Below are 22783 nucleotides of genomic sequence, written 5' to 3'. Positions count from 1 at the left end.
AGGAGACTCCACTACCTCTCTGGGCAACCTGTTCCTTATGCTCTGTCACCCTCTCAGGAAAGACGTTTTTTCTCAGGTTTAGGTGGAACTTCCTGTGGTTCAGTTTCTGCCCATTGCCTCTTGTCCTGTTGCTGGGCACCACGGAGAAGAGATTGGCCCCATCCTCTAGACAACCCCCCTTCAGATACTTGTACACGTTGATGAGATCACCTCTCAGTCTTCTCTTCTCCAGGCTGAACAGGCCCAGCTCTTGCAGTCTTCTTCATAAGAGAGATGCTCCAGTCCCCTCATCATCTTTGTAGCCCTCCGCTCGACTCTCTCCAGGAGTGCCATGTCTCTCTTGTACTGGGGAGCCCAGAACTGGACACAGTACTCCAGGGGAGGCCTCACCATGGCTGAGGAAAAGGGCAGGATCACCTCCCTTGACCTGCTGGCTACACTCTGCCTAATGCACCCCACGATACCATTGGCCTTCTTGGCCACAAGGGCACATTGCTGGCTCATGGTTAACTTGTTGTCCACCAGCACTCCCAGGTCCTTCTCTGCAGAGCTGCTTTCCAGCAGGTCAACCCCCTGCCTGTCCTGGTGTATGGGGTTATTCCTCCCCAGGTGCAGGACCCTGCACTTGCCTTTGTTGAACTTCAGGAGGTTCCTCTCTGCCCAGCTCTCCAGCCTGTCAAGGTCCCTCTGAATGGCAGCACAGCCTTCTGGTGTGTCAGCCACTCCTCCCAGTTTTGTATCATCAGCAAACTTGCTGAGGGTGCGCTCTGTCCCTTCCTCCAGGTCACTGATGAATACATTGAACAAGACTGGACCCAGGACTGACCCCTGGGGGACACCACTAGCTACAGGCCTCCAACTTGACTCTGCGCCATTCACCACAACCCTTCGAGCATCCAGCCAGTTCTCAATCCACCTCACTGTCCACTCATCCAATCCACACTTCCTGAGTTTGCCTAGGAGAATGTTATGGGAGACAGTGTCAAAAGCCTTGCTGAAGTCCAGGTAGACAACATCCACCGCTCTCCCCTCATCTACCCAGCCAGTCATTCCATCACAGAAGGAATGGTATACCATAGAATCAATGCAGCTCTATCCATTTACTGTAGCTGAGAATCTGGATTAAGAATGACTTGCCAGCATCAGGCAGAGTTTCTCAAGTCCACTTCACCCAGTGCAAGTGCAACTTTTTGATCGAAGGAGCACCCTTATTTCCTAACTGTGCACGAACAAGAACACCCAGCAGACAATACAAGGTTGGAACACCAGGATAATGCACTACACAACATACTATAAAAATATTTAAATTCAACTGGATGTTAACTAAGATACCACAGAAGTCACCGTCTGATCTATGGATTACAAGCTCACTACTGTGAGGGGGAAAGAGGTGGGAGAAAAGCATTTGGAAACATTGCAAAAATACATAAAAATGTTTCATAATATTAGCAAACTTAATAATTCATATTACTAATTTAGTCATGTCTTTCTCACTGGGTAAAATATACAATGCCGTAAAAGATGAGCAGGATCACTGACCCTCACTCGAGCCATGAGTACAACTGGCGGAAGAAAATAGAGTAATAAACACTACACTTTGCATAGGAAAATGACATATAATGAACTAAAACAGTTCTCAAAGCTATCCTTAAAAAATCAAAAGCCCTAGCTGTTAAACTAACTAACTTGCAAATATCAGCAGGTGAAGCCAGGCTTTCTCAGCACTTTTGCTCCCAGGAGCATCTCCGCGGACCGTCTATGGCACCTTACCTGTGATGAAGCTGATGGTGGAGCTGTCACAGCAGCTCAGCTCTGGGTCCCCCCAAGTCACCATGGTAACTCGGAAATTGTAATACCAAGCAGGCAACAGGTTGGCTATTCTCTATAAAGTGACAAAGACAAAGAGCAGCTCAGGAGAAAACGCACCACCGTAAGGTAGAACACATAAAATATGACAGTATTTATACACCTCGCGCATAGGCACAACTTTACTGAGCTCCCCCTCTGTACTCCAGTAGTGCACTCGCCCCCCCCCCCCTTGAATTTGGGAGGGTTGTAAGCTCTACACGCGTAAGAGAGAAATAGGACTAAATTGTGCAGGCAGATGTTGAAAAGAAAGGTCACTCTTCATGCTTCTCTCTGCCTGAGAAGACAGCTAGACAATGCATGAGCAAAGCTGTATTAACCTGCACCCCTGTCTTGCCTAACACAAGCCAGACTCCCATGAACACTGTATTTTCAGGAAGTGATGATCGTGTGGCCCTTTTAAGCATCACACAAGTGGATTTGCTATTGAGTCCAGTGAACTCGTGCAATCTGAGGTTTGAATTTATTCAAAAATCTGTGCAGAGAGACCAAACATGGTTGTGACAGCTCTGCTGCTTATCACATACACGTGGTCCAGTTCCCTATACATTGGAACCTTTCAGTGATTTCCACGGCAGTCAGAACCATTCCTACGGAACACTTTTCTGTCAAAAAAAAAAAAATCAGATTTGACAGAAGCAATATATCTAACAGGAGTGGGCTTTTCTTTTTTAATTAAATGTATTTAAAGGATATATTAGAAACAATTTTTTTCTCACTCAGATATCATCACTTCAAAAAAACTTTTTTTCCATTTTCAAAGTGTATTTCATATTGTATTATCATTTATTATGAATGACATATGAATGAAATATGAGTTATAAATGAGATATAAATTATATATATAAATATAAATGAGATATAAATGAAGCATAAAATACAATATATGTTGTATTGCAATGTCATTTATAATATTTAAGTTAGAAAACAAACACTTTCAATTATAGCACAAAACATTTCAAATATTTAATTTCATATTTAAATGAAAATCCTAATGATATTTTTATAATTAAAATTAAAAGGCAATTGGAAATAATGAACATTTATAAGAAACTAGAAAATGCCGTTTTCAAAGAGCTTTGCTGATTGCAGTGGTCTTTTTTCAGATGCTACAAGGCAACCCAGACATAGGGCTTGTAAAATATTCTCTTTATGGCTTTAGAAAACACTGACACTGCCTAGAGTTCTTCTGCCATGCCCCTTGGACGTTTTTTTGACAATACCAATGTTGATTTGACTGTTTTAAAATACGCTGCAAAACACAGAATGAACTAAGCTACTAAACAGAGCGAGGGGGCAATCCAGATCCAAGACTTCTGGCCAACTGCTAAACTCCAGGAAATAATTTCTGATTAAAGTCAGTACGTTTGTTTTTTGGTTCTCCTGCCTCCTCTCTGAGCTTGATACTGTTGCTCCAGAGTATATCACACAGAGAGGCCAAATGATTTACTGATTACCGGGAAATCGGTGGGACCCAGTGGCATTTTGACACAACCTAACTGGAGTACTGCTAGGGAACCCAAAGAGAAGTTCACCAGAACATACTAGTTTGCTAAATGCCGTAACAGAGAAACAAGAAAAAACTCCATTTCTAATTCAGACTTAATCTTTAAAATTATTTTTTCAAGAAATAATCACTTTAGCTGCAATATAGTACTGTTGCATTTGAGACTGAAATTCAGACAAAGGAGTTCTAACTTCCCTTGGTTTCCTTGGGCAGGATTTGCAACAATAATGATCTCATTTTCTAATGAACCACATTAACTCCTGAAGATGGTAGTATTTCTAATACAACTTGGATCACTCAGGTATTAATCTAATTGTGCTGAGTCACGATTACAATATATTAATTACTCATTTGGTAAGTTATTTTTGTTTTTAATTTCCTTGGAGATTTATGTGCTAAATTTACAATCTCGTACCCAATTATAGCTAAGCCTCTGTAGCTAAAATGACTACACAAATGGTATTATGCAAATGAATTACCATAAATCACTACAGCTTTCACAAGCAGCAAAAGTTATTGCTATTCTTTTTGCATACTCATAACTTTCTGAATGACTAATTTCAGCTAAATTTGCTCATGGTTTTGTGCAAGGGCGAAGTCTGAATAGAATCTATTCCCCTTCTCTGGAAAGATCAGAAAAAGAAAGGGAAAAATTCACTTCTGCTGAATGTCCACTGCTGCAAAGATGTGTCTGGGTGCATGTTTTCTTTCAGAGAACGATCTCAGCCTAAGTGAAATCCTGGCATAAGTCTTTGCAGCTTCCAAAGTACAAAGGCTATTTTAGCAAGAACACCGCTACAGTTCAGCATTCCAGATGGCTTACTCCAAGACTAGCCTACAAGCCCAAATCCATATTATCAATATCCATTATGCAGATAAGGCTTTGGACTCCTCCCCCAAGGAGATGCTGGCGTTGGTTAAAGCTTTGACGACACACCCAGAAACTGAAGCTGCCTCAGGACTTGCTGAATACTTCGTTTGTCAACAAAAAGGAGGCCCATCTCCTGTCTTACAGTTCTGCTTAAAAGCTGTTACACCCGTGAGCTTTACACCATGGTTCCGCTGCCATTCCCTCACCTGAGAAGAAAAAACGCCTCTAGCATCCTGGTCGTTTTCTCTATTTTGCTTGGAAAAACGTTCAGGGTTTAAATGCATATATATATACATAAGGGGAAAAAGCTGGACAAAGAAACATCACAGGTGCCAGAGCTACACACACACAGGAAAGTAATAGTCAGTAATGGTCACTGTACCACTGAGGCAGTTAAGGAGATGGTTGCTGCTATTTCATAGTAGGTTGTCCACTCAGAGGTCATCGTTGATGGGTTGAAGTAAAACATTTCCACAACATATTTCCTGAACACCCCAAGAAAAGGTCTGTTCCAGCTCAAAACCACAGCAGTGGGTCCCAAAGGGTAAAGCGTCAAATCCTTTATTCCAGTGGGCACTATAAAGCAGAAACTACGGTTAACTTTTTTTTTTTTTTTAAATCAATTACAATTTTTTTTAAACCAAATGACTATGCTACACCTTTCATTAACCAAATTCAGTCTAATTTGGGTTTGTTCCTGACTCTTTAATTCCTGTCCTACCTCCTTGTCACAAGCAACAGTGTAACAATTTTTCAGCATTTGTTCTCCAGTTTAAAGACTAACTTTTCAGAAATGACTAAACACCATTTGGTGTTGGCTACTTTGCTCGAGATAAAATGAAGGGATTTATTTTCCATAAATGGAGTGTTCCATTCTACTTTGAAAATTAGGCTGTTTAGGAGCTATTTCAAGTCGCGTGCTCAAAAACAAAAGCATCAAAAGTTACAACACTTCTGAAGACAAATGTCACAAAAACGAATGCTTTTAATGCCTGCCCCTCCTTCCCTGGGGAATCTAAGGGTGCTGTTATGTATCGCTATACTCGTCTCACAGATGAGAAAACCGAGAAAGTGAGAAGTCAAGTGATTTGAAAAATGTCAGTGAAGGGTCAAATTCTGCAACCTTTACTTGTCTGGAAAGCAATTATTCCTCTCAGCTTTGGTGAGAAGAATAATTCAGTGAGGCTACTTAAATATGTACTCAGTTAACATCTGCAAGGGTTGCAGAACTCAAACTACTGCACACAGGTTTAGAGCCAAGAACAACACCCAGATTACTTCAGCCCATGTTAACACAGATGATTGCCTTTCCCTTCATAAATCCTTCCCTATTTACCTCGTCTTCTCTGACCTTTCTCTAAGGCATTAATATCTACCCAGTGAAAATGAGCTTTAGGGTAAAAACAGGGAGAACTGTAATCTTTTTAAAGTGTAATTTTTCTTTATTTCAGCTTCATTCATCATTAGACACACCCAATAATTTCACAGAACTGTTTGTTGTGCAGTATTTACTACTCTTATATCAAGTTCAATATCCTGTAATGAAATGAAAGCTCATTTTCATATAACTGCTGTTTTATTCCATAAAACATCCATTTTATAATAAAAAATAATATGACATTTTGTTTAGAATTGATTTTTATGGCTGGGAGTCTACATAAAAGTAGAGAAATGAGAAAATTTACTTACTTCAGGAACATATGATTTTACTTTCTCAAATGAAAATGGAAATCTGAGAATTTCTGAAGTAACTACAGTGAGAAAACACCTCAAAAACACTTTTAAAAACTATCCAGTGGTATATATTTTAATAATAAAGTATATATATAATGTCTATTCATTTACCATTTTTTCTTTACTGAAATATATCACACTCTCTTTTCAAATTCTTATTTGGGCCCAGCTTATGAAAGCATATGAGGAGATTACCTAGAATGAAAAGTTTCTCACCGTATTCACTAGTCCACATTCTGCAGTAATTTATAGCATTGAACTCTTAAAAGGTTAACTTTGTCTTTTTCTGTTTCCCTTTCTTCCCTACATCACAGAGAGGAAGTAGAGTGAAAAATAATAAAGATCTCTAACTTTCAGCCACCTGCTCTCTGACAAAGCAGACTGTTTGTCAAAAGAAGACGCTGGGTTAAGTATTTCTTTAAAAAAATGTAATTCTATACACTGAATCGCTTTCTCTTCCCATTATATTTTATTAAAGTGATAATTTTAACAAAATAGATGACACTGAAATGAAAAGATACCAAATTCTACTCTAAGTGCCTCTTTATTTAGAAGCTTCATGCAATCTTGAACTATAGGCACCTGGGGAAAACCTCTGTCTCTGGGTCATAAAACCACATTCTTGAGAAAGTCAATCACATTCTTAGAGGGTTCTTTTCATCTCCAGACCTCAAAGCAGAGAACATGGAGATCCATTTTTAAGCTGAAGAAAATGTACACATACACAACTGAAGAAAGCTAGCTGGTCATGGTCGCGTGGTACCACAGAAGACAAGCCAACTCTTCTCACTCTTAGCACGGTGACCTTCAGACTGGGCCATATCACATACATCCCTCAAAAAGCACATTTGCAACAAATATCCTAACAGCAGTCCTATACATTTCATGAGACAGGGGAATGAACGGTCTAGCGGAGGTGCCATTGACCACAGACCACCTGCAACTCAGGCTGGCTCCACCTAAGTGAGGTGACTCCCACTCTAAGCAATATAGACCATGAGCATAGCTAGAGACTAGGATATATTTAGGTGTCCAGAGATGGAGACAGGTCCTTCCACAGGTCCCCTGTGCATGTGAGTCCCAGTCACACTTCATCCTTAGTTATGTTAGTTAAAAACCTAACATCAAAACAGGAAATATCCATCTTCCACTGAAGGAGTATTCATGCTCTCCCCCACCTCAGTAGCGGGCTAGACAACGCAAGAAAATAGTCTCTGTAAACGTTCATTACATTTGAAATAACCAACATGATAATTCTGTCTGCACTCCTTAATGGCTTCTAGGCTGTAACTTAAATGCTATTAAACAAAAAAAAAAAAAAGGCAATTCAAATAGTAGATGCAGGGGTTACCAATGGAAAACGTAACAGGATCAGAAGGAGGTCCAACCAATGGTCCTTTCCGCAAGTAAACCACAACCTGGTACTGGGCACCAGGAACGAGATTTTCAATGAGGCTGCTGCTTGAATTCACCTAGTAGGAGGGGAATACATCAGTAATAAAGCATTTACCTTGTGAATTACAAGACCACCGAGCTTGTACTTGAACTACTTCAGTTACAAAAGTCATGATTCAGAACGTACTACCATCAGTGGCTAAGCCTTCATCTATTAGGCCCAGAATGACAACACTGTGAAAGCGGTGAAGACTGAATTCACACACTGAATTCCCCTGTAGTCTGATTCACACAATAACACTTACATGACTAAGTCAAGTCAGCTGTGACACTGTAGAGCCACTTAAATGTCATATATTACATCTCAGTGACAGTAGAGCACCGAATTTTTTCTCAGTATCAAAGTTTATTGAAATATTCAGGCTATGTTATTTGTATTCAGGTGATACTATTCCAGCAGAAATTCAGGCTGCAGTGTTTAGAAAGAGTGCTTTCAAAAAAAGCCTGAGTTTTCTCACTGGCCCTCTGGTTCACCTGCAGCTGTGTGAGCTAAAGGCAGGGTTATGGGTGTCCTGTGTTCTGAATGCAAGTGTGAAACGACTGCATGCTGGAATCAGAGAGGAATTACTTGCTTTCATTTCTCCTGCACAGCATGGCAAAACCTGACTAGGGGACCCTGTGGCATTTTTTTCAGTTTGAAACATCAGCATTAAAACTTTTGCTCTGAAGCGCCAGGTATTGCTCAGAGCTGGAGGCAGATGCCTGACCAGGTGAGGAATGGAATTTAACAGCTACTTTGGAAAGATAAATCACTTTCAATTCATGAACAATGGTAGAAATGGATTGAACTTTGCCCTGATTTTTGCTCTTTTCAGCTTATCAGGGAGTCATTAAAAATTTCAGGTATAATAATCTGGTAAAATCTGATTAGTGGTGGTAAGAATATCTGTAATGACAAAAAGAAACAAATAAACATATTTAGATCTTTCTACTTACTTGAAATAAACACGCATTTACTTTTACAGATATCTTGATTATTCATGGGTAGTATTCATTGGTTCATGGATAGGCTTTACGCAATTACGCCTATCTGAATTTATAGATGATTCCCATAATATTTACTCTAATCATCTATTTATATACTTGCTATCTGTGTTGCATAATAGTCTGCTGTATTCTTTTACTCCCTGATTAAGTGACTGCATTTTTTATACCCAGAAGGAAAAGAATTCAAGGAGATTACAAAATGGTTCTGCAAAACACTTCTCAAATCTTCATGTAAAGACTTCCAAATGTGCAAGCTAGTTCCTGATCACTCTTGAAATAAAATCCAAAACAAAGATTAGTTTTAAAAGCGGTTTTTAAAGTACACAAGCTCCCATTATTAATTCATTTCTAGTTCAACTGGAAGGGCTAATCCCAAGTTAAAGGAGGTGAAGATTTACAGGGAGTGTTAGCTCTCTTCTCCCATTGCCATGGGTGCGCTAAGGGCAGCACTGCAGGCATTTCAAACTCCTCAGTCTCACACATTTAGGGAGCCAGGCAGAAGCTGCGGCACTGCCCAGAAAACAGAAGTGCAAGCATTCTAGCAAGGAAACTGAGATGTGGGCTAAAACCTCTTTCTAACTGAAGCCACAGCCTGTTGAGCCATCATAGCCATAGGAGGTGACATGGCGTTGCATACACTACTGATTTCAAGTAACAGAAAACTGGCATGTTCTGAGGTTCAGGGCTCTTTATCACCAGGAACGTGACCTGTATGGCAACCCTAAAGTACTGCTGTCCATTCAGGTCACAGGCAGTTTGGATGATTAGCGCTTGCGCCTTCCTAGCGCTAACATCTCTTTTACAGATGAAAAGAAAAGCTGAGTTTTGACCACCCCTAAACTTTCAGGAAGGTTAGAATCAGTTTCTGTATTCTTATGTAGGGAAATCTAAGAATAAATTTAAGTAAGTTCAATGATAATCATGCATGAGAGCATTTTTCTTAATACAATGGATTAGAGCACATGCCATAGTGTTATATCATGATTTGGCAATATCTTGCCTACTGCCACAGAAATGCCTTTAAGGGTGCAACATAATTCACAAGCTTGAACAAAGGCTCGGCCACAGTCAGTGCAGCAGAAATACAACTCCAGCACTAATACAGTTCACTGCGCACTGCCCATTCTTGCATGCTGTACTCGCCCCTCCGCTGCGCCAGCCTTATCTCTTTAGGTCGTAAAAGACATTGCCAGCCGCTGTGCTTTTCCAGTCCTTAGCATGACGGGGCACTAAAATAACGAGCAGCAGGATGGTTAGCGACGAGAATTTTTTCCTGGTATTTGAAGAAGGTTCAGCTCTGCCTCCTACCTCAGTGCAATAATGCTTTTCAAGCCTTTGGCTTTCCTTTTGCTTCTGACAGGTGAGGGAGATGACGGACACAATGGTGCCATTGCCGCTGCTGTCTTGTGAGGCCGTCCAGGATGTCAGGGCAGTCGTGGAGCTCAACACCGTCACGGTCACGTGCTGGGGCTTTTCCGTCAGCTCTTCTATCCATTCGCCCGTGGGGCCTGCAACATGCCACAAAAGCATGCGTCAGCAAGCCATGCGACTCCCTCCACTCTGCATTTAGGGCACTTGTGCTAAAACACCCTTCTTTCATGAGATTATTCCGTATGAGTGAAAGAGGCCAGACTGACAGGCGTCCATCAGCCTAGCCTGCAGGTAGCAAAGAGCAGCTGCAAGGATACAGCCCGTAGCCAGTGCTATTTCACTTGTAGCAGAGTAGATGACAAGAGAAATGCTACTGTTTCAAAAATTCAGCACTATTCTCTACTGCTCACCAGGAACCACCCAGAAATATCAGGTTTGCTCCCGGGAAACATTTTAAAACCAGTGATAATGTACAGATTCCTGACAATTATTAGAGGATAAACACACAAAATGTTTCCCTTCTCTACACACTAAAACACCCTCCAAGTGTACTATGGCACTGAAGCGTGAGAATTGGTTCGCAGAGGTTGCTGCACTGAAGAGTCTCATTCTCCATCACATATTTTGAAGCACTTTGTAGAGAACGTAGGGTTAAATAGGGATAAAATAACAACTTGGAAAATAACTTCAGCTAAGCTTGGTCGAAATTTCAGATTTCATGAAAATTACCAGCTTTTCTTACCACTTTTAAGTGATGCTTTTGAGAGCACTCTCCTTGACATTCCTTCATTCCATAAAATTCCAATGGTATTTTTAGTTTATTAAGAAAATAAAATAACCACCAAAACATGAGTTTGGTGTAAGATCAGCCAATAACGCTTGACAATCCAGACCGCATTTGAGAAGAACAAAAATGTTGAATAATACAAGCCAGTAATCTGACAGGATGATTCACTGATAGAAAGCTAAAGGAATACAATAAGGGTGAAGCTGTGAGCAACGTTTATTCAGAACAGAAGAGCCTACTCCAGTAAAAAGAGGAATGCAACCATTAAATGGTCTCTCGAGTCACTGGATGTATGTTTAGTTCTTACTATTCTTAAATTCTTTCAAGGGAGCTTAGCTACCCTACCTTCATGTCTCAGGCCAAAACTGCAGTTCGCTCACAAGGCCTCCTTAATCAGACTAAAAGAAATGGAAAAGTAATTTCACCTGAAGTGTACCTGTGTACATTTCGCATTTGGCATACTATCAGAAATACATATAAAATCTACCTAAAACACTCAGGATCTTGAATTTGTCTGGATAAATAGGATAACTGACAAGAAACTTCATGGGAGTTCTAAAAGCCTGCAAAATTAACAGACAGATTGCACTGGAAAAAAACCCCACATATTACATGTAACATGAAAATATTGATTACTTTCCTTTAACATCTTAATACTTTACACCCAATAAGATTCAAGTTCATCCTTGCTCTAGCAGTCCATACATCCTACATTTTTTGAATAAAATTTGCTGAGAGAAAACGTTATTCTCTTTTCTCCTTGTTTTCCAAGGACTGTTTCTTTCAGCTGCAAAGTTGTTAAAAATAAAGAGGAGATAGGGGAATTCAGTTGAATGCACTTAACCACTGTGAGGAATTTAAGCCCAAGCAGTTAATATTTGTAAGTGTTATGAGCTGCTAAAGACATGTTTTATTAGTAATATACTTAGGTACTTGAGTGCCTTTTCTTATAACGAGAAGAGCAGAATAGCTGGTGTTGCTGCCAGCTTTAGCTTTCATGTCTTGCTGCAGCATTCATGATCTGGGAGAGAAGCTGTCTCCCAGATGTAAAATTCTGTAGTGCTGCAAGTGTTTCCCTGTTCTCTTTGTATGGGCATTCTGTAGGATGTATTTTTTACCTTTTGTACAAAAAAATATTCTCTGTGTGTGTTGAATGGTATACTTATTCATGCATCTCATTCCCATTTTTCTGTATAGGTGAACACAGTCCTCAGAAGGATAACAGTCTGAATTCACCTACCTATGTCTCACTTGCTGATCTAATGCCAATTATGGTCTTAGTTTAAATAGCTGTGTATTATTATTCTATCTTTCACTAAATCTGCAGTTAAGAAATTATAGGATTCTGTAGGTAAATAATAAATTCATTTTTGTCCTCTGAAGTTAGCAGGCTGGACCAAGATTTGCCATGCGTTCTTTCAAGAGACCATCTAATTTGAGTGTTTCTGCAATTCCCATACTCTCAGCCTGAGATGTCCTTTGACTGCCTCACGCTTTGTCCCTGTCCCAAAACAGGAGTAGGAGTCTCTAGGGGTAAGAAAGTTAAATATTTTCAAGATTCTTTATGACCACTGCTTTAATTCTCTGATTCTTTCTTTGAAAGATGCAAGATGGGGTCCTGCTTCAGTGAGCCGCTTTTGAGCTGTGGCAACCACTCTATGGGAAACCTCACCTGCTTTCAGTTCTTAGCTCTGTTAAGACAGCACGATCGAGGCCCATCCAGGCGGCTTCACTTACACATTTCCATGACACTGCCTTCTCCGGCACAGAGAAAGGGAAATTTCCAAAGACCAAACTCTGTTGATACTGCAGCAGATGCCACAAGTGCCACAGCATTTTACTCATCAAAACCTCCATACTTTAAAGTTACATTGGTCTGGGTGAAACAGATTTGCTGAGGTACTTACTGATGTAAAAACTAAGTGTTTTTGCTGATTGACTTCCCCGAACTTCACAAGAGCCAGAGGAGCTAAATGTTGTTACGGACAACTTGTATTTCCCTGGTTCTTTCAGTTCAGCAACAAATTTGTGAGTGTCTTCGCTTACTGTCAGAAATTCCGTGGAGTTCTCTAAATCAGGAAGAAGAAATAGTGTGGATTAATTGAAATTTCAAAGGCCCCAACCACTGAGAAAAAGATTTATATCAGAAATGCTAATACTGCTTCTGCTCTGGGATTAGAAGGTACCCAAACGGATTGGATTTATGCAGCTAGTTTTATTCCTTGCCATCAGCACAAGAATAATTAATGACCAAGGCTGCAGTATAGGTGTAAAGGAACAATAAACCCTGGCCAAAAATTCATTTAGTAACAGGGATGATAAAATAGGATTGCCATGACCGCACAAGTGAAAAACAGCACAGCATGGAGGAAAAGGAGCTTTCAGTTTTCTATCTATTGCTTTCTATCTATTTGCCCTAAATGTGGGAAAGATTATCAAAACTGCTTGTCAGGAAATAAAATTTATTTGGAGAAAAAAGATCTTAAACCAGAAAATCTCTAAGTGACACAGTTATTTTGTTATAGCTCTGTATCTTGAAAAGTCTCTCCATTCTCCGCTACAACCGTTTTGTAGCCTAAGGAATATGTTCTATAGCTGCCCTCTGAGACAACTGTTAATCTGAATATAGAAAGTCCTTTCTATAGTCCCCTTCTAGTCTAGGTCCCCCTGAGAATCTTTTTCAGTGGCAAACAAAGCTGCATGCTATAATGTGCCTTCTTTATCTCAAATTTCTATCAGTCTGTTTCTCCCTTCTCTGATACTGGAATGGATTTACGATAACTGCAGTGAAAACAGTGCAGCAATACGTATAAATCTTGTTTAACAAAGGAGATGATTTACCCCTCGTACCTTATTTTTATGAAGCCCAACCAGAAAAAAATACTATCCAATGCACAAAGTTTCTTAAGAAATACAGGACACCTAACAAGCCTTCTGAAGCACAGTATTACGTAATTAATAATTTGAAGAGGAGACAAATCCACCAGTTCTAAGAAGGGGTATGAAAAGGGTCTTTACCTTCCCTTTCAATATTGATATGGAAACCATCAAACGCTGTTGGTGGCTTTGGTGGTAACCAAGTGAGCACCATTTGTACAGGAAGGAAAGTGGGGGGCTCTGGCACAAGCTTTGCTGATGAATTCCCTTCATTGCTCTCATAATCCTTGGGAACAGCATTGACAAACTCCTCTTCACCCTCTGATGATTCGGCTTCATTAGACCACCAGTACGGCTGTGATGTGGCTTCATCCTCGGTGCTGTTATAGCGGTCATCTGGCCAGGCATAAGATGCATTTGCTGTTGGCATTTCAGGTGGTTCATCAGAAAAATGGCTAAGTTTCTCTTTCCCTATTATATCTTGTGGTCCCATGAATGATTCTTCGGGAAAATTTCCGCTGTGCTCTTCCCAGTTGTTTCTGTTGATTGGTACAATCTGGACAGAAATATTTCGAGGTGGGTAAGGAACTAGAAGAGAAGCAAGGGTTAGTCTTAACAGGTATGTTCAATATACCTTATGTGTTAATTCCCCAGAAAAACAGCACATACTGTTCGCAGCAAAACTAAGCATCTAGGGATATTTTGAAATAACTTGTTCTTATTAAGACTCTCCTTTCTCTTACACGCATTCATAGCATGAGTGATTCTGGTGGGATCAAGGTTAGTGTAAATTCACAGAAGAGAAAGGACTGAAGAACACTACGATGTAAAGTAGATGTGACATGAAAGAATGAATCATATTTCTTTGCTAATATATAGCATCATGGTTACCTAAGTGTGTACTTGTAAGACTGGAACTTCATTTATTTTATTGTGCCTTCTAGAATCGCTAGAATCTTTTGATCATAGAAAAAAATATTTCTGTAGAAATGAGCTGAAAAACATACAGAAAAGTAATATATGGCATAACTCATGCTCAAAGGCACGCACTCCAGACTTCTGTACGGCTTTTCAGATGCTTTTAGCTGGCACTTTTTCACAAGCACCTAAAATTAGTTTAAATTGTATTATTTGTGAAAGCTTGATCTTGAATTTAGGGTCTTCAGAAGATAAGATTCTGGAACACAAGGAAGTTACTTACGCTAGGATATAACTGCTTGCCTGTATGGTCTTACCACTGATATATGTGAGGAGCCTGGTGGAAACAGCTTTTACTGGTACATTTTAATCTGGCACCTTAGCTTACCTCAAACTAATTTGTTCGCCTGTCCCTGTTCCCGCTCTCCCAGCCACAGCCATCTATACAAAACCAGACACTACGATCTTGTTGCAGTTCATGGGAAGAGTGAGGGATGAGAGGGCAGCAGGAAGGAAGAAGGTCACCCTATTGGTTACATATTTACGGTTCAGTCTCTCCAACAGCTGTATTTAGGATCATCACAACAGAACTCAGCTGGCATCAGTCGGCTTTGCGCCATCCAAAGCAATGGATCAACAACAGTGTATTCATCCGAAGATTTGGCCTTTTGATTTCAGCACTGGTTCATTTCACACTGGGCCCTGGAAATTGTCTGCGGACCACCAGATTAAGAGGAAAGTTTTGGGCACCACCCCAGGATTAAATTTAGTTAGTTCTGGACCCTGAACAAATGCAATTTTCAGTCTTTCAAACATTGCAATCTTGAAAATTTAAGAGTTCATGCTTCAGGGCATAAACTGACCACCAAGCGGGGTGACTAAGACTTTCTTCTCTATGATAAAGGATTGCACAAGGAGGAAGGCTTTCTCCAGCAGTTTAGCTATGATTCATTGTGAGAGGAGACAGATCAAACAGAGCAATAATACGCTCAGCGGCTATTCCTGGGGGGGGGGGAGGGGGCAATCTCCTAATATAAAGCCTAGGATGTCTCACGTGAAGCAGGATTTATTCTCCAGGCAGCAAGCTTTATAACAGAAACACTCACGCAAATTGCCCTTTGCACAGGATTGCACAGGTAAACATATGCCCTGCCTCCCCAGTACTAGCCCAAGCATCTTCCTCCCATGCTCCTAGCCAGGAGTGGGTCCCAGGCTGCTTCCATACAGACTCTCCTCTCTATGGGATCAATCCTCACCCATGGCAGAAAAGAGTGGATCTAGCTGTACAGACTTAGAGTAAACAGTACATAAACATTTTCTTCACCTGTTCTGTGCTGTTTGGGCTCATGCCTGACCCCACTGTATTCCACCAGCGTGCTTTTGTTGAAGGTTGCTTCCGATACCAGCTGAAATGTGATGTTACTGTAGCATATACCTGGCAGCCAGTGATTGAAAACTGTTTTGCCCTTAAAGAAATCTGCAGAAGGTTTAAAAAGAAAAGGAAAAGGAAAAAAAAAAAGGAAAAAAGAGAAAAACATATCAGGTGTCTGCTTTCTGATAATGCAAACTGCACATGCTGACAGTGCTTCCAATGCTTAAACTACTCAGCCTTGTCTGAGAAATGAAATTCTATTACTGAAAAAAAAAAAAAAAAAAAAAAAGCCCAGTAAAAGAAATATGAACTATTGTTTACAGGAAAGGAACTGCATCTGGCAGCCACGTGACACTGAACATATCAAAGAGCATCTGACAGGTTCTGTAGACCTTTAACTGTCGCATGCAAAAGCCTCCTTGGTCGTCCTCTAGCTGAAGCATTAAATTTAGGATAGGTGCTCGAAGGGCAATCCACAACAGAACTGGGCCCAGTACTAAGATCTGAGCTCATCTCTAACATTAGTGTCTGTGTGGGTTGAAGAGAAGTTACTTAGGGCTATTTGGCTACGGGGAAGAGTGTGCTCTTTGATCAGTGAAGCTCTTAATTCAGGCTGTTTTTTTTTTTTTTCATTTATCATCACCCGCAACATTATAGACCCTGACACCGTATATTAGCTTTCACAGGCAAAAATTGCTGCTAGTATCGCTTTTGTTCTCTGGAAAGAGGCAGCCTGTGTATAGCGCTATAATCAAGAATCACCCATCCTACCTTCAGGTACTGTATAGAGTTGAAAACGTTATTGTAATCCCCCTTTGCATTGAAGGAAAAGGACATGAAAATTTTTAAAGCTCCTTCTGGAGGTGTCTATCTCCCTCTACTGACTCCTGAGAGAGCTTGCAATGACTGGACTTCCAAATTGGGAGTCCCGCTGCAGTTCCTAATATTGCTCACACAGGCATTTTATTGCCACTGTGCAACACCAAACTCGCTGGGTGCTAGGGCCTGCGGAACATGCAGGTGCCTTCTGCACCTCTTCAGATGCTCCCATACAACAGTCCCTTTTACATCTTTGAAATAAATGCTACGCTTAAGCTATACCAAACTGCAAAGGGGAGTTCAGATTTAAACAAATACAAAAGGCGGCAGAGCTTGCTCTGGTTAGATTGATCGCCTGGATTGTTTCAAGAAAAATGAAACTGATAGTATGCAGCAGGATTTATTAGCTCTGAGGCAATTCTGAATGATACAGTACTACACAGTACAGTGCTATTAGTACTATATCACTATATGATGGTACAGAAGAACCAGCTTCAAACACCTGCACCAGGAAATAGACATACTGAAGTGGTTCCCCAGATCTGGGGCATTCCAGGGCTCTCCTCTCTTTCATAACTGAGAAACTGCTGAGCAGTTTAATATGAAGAAACTTTGACTAGAGGGAAGTGAGTGGGAACTTTATTAACAATTTCAGTTGAGAAAGAATGACTCAGGCTGACTTTAGGACTGATGAAAAACTTTCTAAACTTCCCAGTCCTCTCCTAAAATCCAAAAGAATGAAAAGAAAGCATTACTAGGCCTGGGACAGGAAGCAGGTAAAAAATCCTAAGCGAACCATTGGCTGAACTATGAAGACCCATTCTTTATTCCATGATGTAAAAGTTATTATATAAACAGGCACATTACCAGAAATATAAATCATCATAACCAATGCACATCAAAAAGCACACCTAATACCACTGTTTAAAATGTTTCCAGTAGAGTTAGCATTGAGTACTAGTGGAATTGTTTCTTCCTACCTTTGTACAGCATTGTTCGGTAGTCTTTTCCTTCCCAATAGCTTATATTTACCCTGGTAAAAACATTGTACTTCTCTGGATACTGAATTTCAAACAACACTCCTGTTTCTGGAGATGGTTTGTAATCATAGATAGAAACATTGCTCACAGGAAGGGGTTCTAAAGGATATACAAACAAAAGGAAAAAAAGGAAGAAAGGAGCAGATAATTAGACAAACGGAGCTCTTCACATATATACCACACTGAAGAAATAAAACAAATGATTTTCCTAGGTACCCTTAAATCTACTAGGTGATATTTTGGGCTTCACAGAGATCTGGGGCAAAGCAACTTAGTATTTTAATGAAGCCAAGATTTGTGTGTGCCCCTCCAACTCATGTTATTGATGCTTACTCTTTAACAGAAAAAAATCCTTCACTTATAAAAGAATAGACATAAAAACCAAGGTTGAAATAGCAGTAATTATTTAAGCATTCACACTAATCACTGTGGCAAGATTTTCACCTTTAATGCTTGCCAGTCAAGTGAAAGCGGTCCCAGACAAAAATAACAAAACACTTTAAATCGCTCACAACTTTGTTATATATCTGAACTTTTAAAATTAGCTGGGAAGCCCACCAGTGTAATGGCCAAAGGAAACTATATGAATGAAGATTTTCCATTTTTATGCACATTTTTTTCTGTATTCCATGGGTGTAATGATTACACTTTCCCCTTCCTACCACATCAGAGAGGGCCACTGCATTCAAGGTATTTATCCATACCAAACTTCTACAAAATATAGCAGGACCATCGTCATTACTTTACAGGTGGAGAACTGAGACACACAGAGGTAAAATGATTTAGTAAAGGACTAAAGTCTGTTCACAGAAGGGTGGTAAGTGCGAGACTTCCAAGCTAGTGCTTTAAGCCTTGATCTAGATGGGCCATAAGAAGTAAGAGTAACAGCCCATATCCTTCAATGTGGCACCTAGCCCATGTCTCACACAGCTTCGTTGACTAAGGAAAGCCATGTCAATCCACAGCACTTGAGAATCTATAATGACGCTCACAGTAATAGAGGCATGGCTTTATTCAGCCTTCTTTATCCACAAAATACACACACACAAATATATATATTCACACATACATACATACGTGTGTGTGTGTGTGTGTGTGTGTATCAGAAGAATTAATCTTTTGTTTGATGCTTTCCTCAGGAAGGAAGGAAGTGATACCAAATCACCTTTATATTGAGGGCCAAGCAGATATTCAGAACAGGATTATAGTTTTAGCTGAAATTTGTCATACTAACATATATTAATAGAGGTAGTTAACACACAACACTCTCAGTAACTACATTTACAATCTCATAAGAATAATCTTGTTGATTTAATTCTTGCACACTGTAGGGAGCGGATTGCAAAAATACGGGCATGGTGTTATTATATACTTAGAGGATCCATTTGAGTTCAAAGTCCTGTTGCAATAGGCCCTGGAGAAAAGCTCGTAAAAAGCTAATAAAACATCTCCCCCCCCCCCCCCCAAAGAGCACACAGTCACAATGGGCAAGAGAAAAGGTAGATGAAAGGAAGTGCAATACCAATTTAATAAATGAGATCATCCCAGAGAAGGCGTAATCGGCTAACCAAAGATGGAAAAGCAAGTCTAAGCGAGAGCGGAAATTAATTCCCAATTACCAGCACAGTACTTTCACCTTAGTAATAAGTTTCTGTATGCAATGAGAACTGGACAAGAAAAAGCAGCTAAATACAAAAGCCACTGATACTAAAACACTTATCCCAAGCCTTAAGATGAACATACTGCGTCATTTCTAACCTTGTCAGTACTCGAGAATCTGGGAAATCTCGCAAGATGGTCTGATGTTGTGAGGATTCTTATTCTGTTTCTCATGGCAAAGAAGTTTGGCTTTGCCGCAGGTAAATATCTGTATATTTGTATGTTAACCACACACAAATGGAAACTCTAAACCCCACAATCATCAAGAGGCTTTGTAGTGGTAGAATCTGTGAAAATTTTGCTGACAATTTGTGATAGCCTAGAAATAAATGGCAATAAAGCGGGTCACAGAAAACAAAGCCTACACTCTTCTTTCTACTGAATCTTCTCCCGTCCCTTATTCTGAAATAAATAGTTGATCTGGCTATCCACATGACCAGAGGGTGCTTATCACAGCTCACACAGCACATGATAGCACTTAAAATGTCAATAGCTTTCTCTAAATAGCACAACTCTTAGATGTAGTCATCTTTCATGTTAGCGGGTGTGCCTTGGGCTTTCTTCTGCTGTCTCATTCAGATCAGGGCTTTCCTTATTACTGTAAGAATTACTGAAACTTTCTTATGTCAGTGATTAAATTACCCCATTTATTCCTTCCTCCAGCAAATCAAATAAGGGATGGAAGTTACATTCATTTTTAATCCAAATTATTTTTGCTCCTGATGTTTTGATTTAATTAACCAACAATTGAATTAAGCAGTCAGTAATCGCCATAGACTCCTTCTTGCTGTTATCTTCTGCTTACTATCCTCTCCTTGCTCATGGCTGATGTTAGCAGAGTAACACGAGTGACATAATGCAATTTAAAGATTCTTCCATTATCTTACTTCCTTCGGCACCAAATCTTCACATCAAAAGCTATTTGCACGCTGTGAAATTAAAACGACACTCAGCAGATAAAAACCATGTTCTATTTTTCACTTACTAACTGTTTCTAAGGTTACTAAAGGTTAAAGAATATGTAAAATGTCACTCTTCACCATCTGTATTTACAATTCAGAGCATAAAAACCTGGTCATTTTCACTTTTCAGGTTGCAGCATTTAGGATCCAGCTTTTTACAGATTTCAGTGATTCTCAAGAAATAGCCCAAAAGACACATAATATAACACCTAAAACCTTAAAGCTGTATAAACCCTCTGCACTACATTGATGTCTAAAGACATGTTACAAAAGGGACTTGGAGGATTTCAATGTCCCTCTAATAGCATGTTTAAGGTAGTTTTCAATGTATAATGTCTTTATTTTTAGACTCATACTGTATTAAACTCACATAGACAAGCTTGCAGGATCAAGACCTAAACTTGCCGCTCCCCCTTGTTTTTGTCTCAGAGTCTGTTGCTCCCATAGCAACCCACTTTCCCATTCTATCTGTTTACAGGAAATTTAACTTTTGCATTTCTCATGGACTCTTTGGTGTTTTGTATTTAGCACATAACTTGCATTATGCAAACATCAAGATAGCATAATGAATGTTGCTAACCTCCTCCTCAAGTGCCCTGGCAAATTCTGGATGCTTAATCCTCCATTAGGGCATTCAATCTGTGCCAGACACATGAATGTTTTAGGTGGCTGTTGCAACCCAAGGAAAAAGTACATTGAAAATAACTACCATATTCTAGTTCAAATCAATTCCGCTTTAATATTCATAAATCTGGTCACTCTACAAACCAAATTAATTATTGATTACTGTAGTAGGTTAGACGCAGTATTACACATGGCTGGATAAAATGGGAATGAGATCAGCTGTCTGGCTTCTCACACCCAAACCCAGGTTAACTTCCTGGGTTACGACTTACCTTCATATTGTGACTTTTCTGCAAAAGAAGCCCCATTAATGGTGGGACCTAACTCCAATGGGTAATCCCATTACTCACATGAAATGGTGAACTATGTAGCACTTTCCCTAGGATATGACTATTTACTTATCTGCATTCTGTTACTGGGAGTAAATCATAGCCAGGATCAAGCTTCCATTATGCTATAAACTCTAGGGATCATTTTATCTCTTGCTAAAAAGTGGCCAATTCTGAAGTGAAGCAGCTGCTTTTTAATATTGCATAAACACAACATTCAAGTTTATGATAGGTAATAGAAGATACCACGTGCTTATGAAAGGAGGATATAAGAGGAGGTACAACTGAGCAATGGTCTTACATGCCGCAGTGTCTAGATGTCCATCTGAGATGATAAAGACCATAGCAACTAAAAAATAATATTGGTACAAGAACAAAGGAATGTCTGTTTGTTTTGAATGTATTTAGGCCAAGACTTTAGACTAGCCTTCTAATGGAAATAGTGGCAGGGAAATATCCATCTGGGCAGAGGCTTTTTTGTCTGTTTGATTTTGACAAGGTTTTCCCCCTTAAAAAAGGGGGATTGCATGATTTGTTTTCTGAGGAGAGCAGAGGATTGCATGAAGGGACCTAAGATGTTCTTGTGAGACATATTTCAAAACCAGGGCTCCCATGAATAGCCAGCCTTTCTAAAGATGTGCCACATCATCCTTTAAGAAAGGAAAACATGAAGGACCTAAGTTTTACATTTCATCGGAAACAACTCTGAAGCCCCTACTTCAGCAGCTCTGATCCATTAATGACTCGGAGGAATGAATCTGACCTGCTGAATCACTTCCTACAGCATCTGGCACGTTGACAGCTAAGCATTAAGTAGGTAATGCCAATTACTTTCTAAGAGCTGAAGAGATCACAGTCCCAGGTGGCAGGCCCGTCGGTCTCGAAGGGAGAATATTTTTTGTAGAAGATACAGAGGCAGAATTCTCCCTAAAGGGGATGTATTTTATGGCGATTTATGTAAGGAGTCATTGGCTTTTGAAACAATGAGACATTTACCACTCAAAACTCCTAATCACAAGCTAAAATAAAAGTAAGAGCTCTTCTAATTTCCCCTCACATATCCTGAGTTCTCCAATTCCCAGCAGAAATATATTTTTCCTACAGCACACAATATATTTGCAGTGTACTGCTTTCTCCACTTCTTCAAATGTGCAAACATTTTTTCCTCCCCAGCAAGAAGAAATATTGACAGTAAATTAAAAAAAAAAACAAAAACATAAGGACAATGCAGGTATGAATCACCCTGGAAATGAATAAAACAAGCCTTCAAGCTGGGAAAGAGTAGGACTGAGAGAGAATTTCAGACACTGATTTTAGAGCCATGCTCTTTATTGCTCTCATAAACTACTTTAAAACCTATTAAAACTAAGCTGAAACTTTCTTTCAAATATTGCAAAGCTCTGAATTCATGATATAAATTCTGGAGTCAGTCCACTCCCATTCAAAAGCTAAAACTTTAAAAACAGAAGAAAGCAGCCTTGATATAACTCAGTGTTACATATCAGAACCACATCTAACCTTGTCCAGACTGAAAAGTAGAAGGTCATTTTGATATGCACAGCATGGCTGTGCACATAGGAGTCTGGCCAGGACGGTAAGATTAAC

At 39.8% G+C, this 22783-nt stretch overlaps 1 protein-coding gene across 6 annotated transcripts in view; it reads right to left on the bottom strand.

Moving 5' to 3' along the window:
- Positions 1-22783, bottom strand: part of PTPRO (protein tyrosine phosphatase receptor type O) — a 158975-nt gene that overhangs the window by 43351 nt on the left and 92841 nt on the right. For all 6 annotated transcript variants that reach the window (XM_068948099.1, XM_068948106.1, XM_068948115.1 and 3 more), the window contains exons 3-10: positions 17545-17703; positions 15698-15850; positions 13597-14043; positions 12486-12647; positions 9729-9928; positions 7330-7450; positions 4627-4820; positions 1771-1882 (exon numbers count right to left, since the gene is read on the bottom strand). In XM_068948099.1, coding sequence (XP_068804200.1) covers positions 1771-1882; positions 4627-4820; positions 7330-7450; positions 9729-9928; positions 12486-12647; positions 13597-14043; positions 15698-15850; positions 17545-17703 — 1548 coding nt within the window. The remainder of the gene's footprint in view (positions 1-1770; positions 1883-4626; positions 4821-7329; positions 7451-9728; positions 9929-12485; positions 12648-13596; positions 14044-15697; positions 15851-17544; positions 17704-22783) is intronic.

The sequence above is a fragment of the Struthio camelus genome, chromosome 1, assembly GCF_040807025.1.
Source record: "Struthio camelus isolate bStrCam1 chromosome 1, bStrCam1.hap1, whole genome shotgun sequence".
In the NCBI taxonomy this organism is placed as follows: domain Eukaryota; kingdom Metazoa; phylum Chordata; class Aves; order Struthioniformes; family Struthionidae; genus Struthio; species Struthio camelus.
Note: the sequence above shows the minus strand (reverse complement) of the source record. Positions and strands in the feature narration are given on the sequence as shown.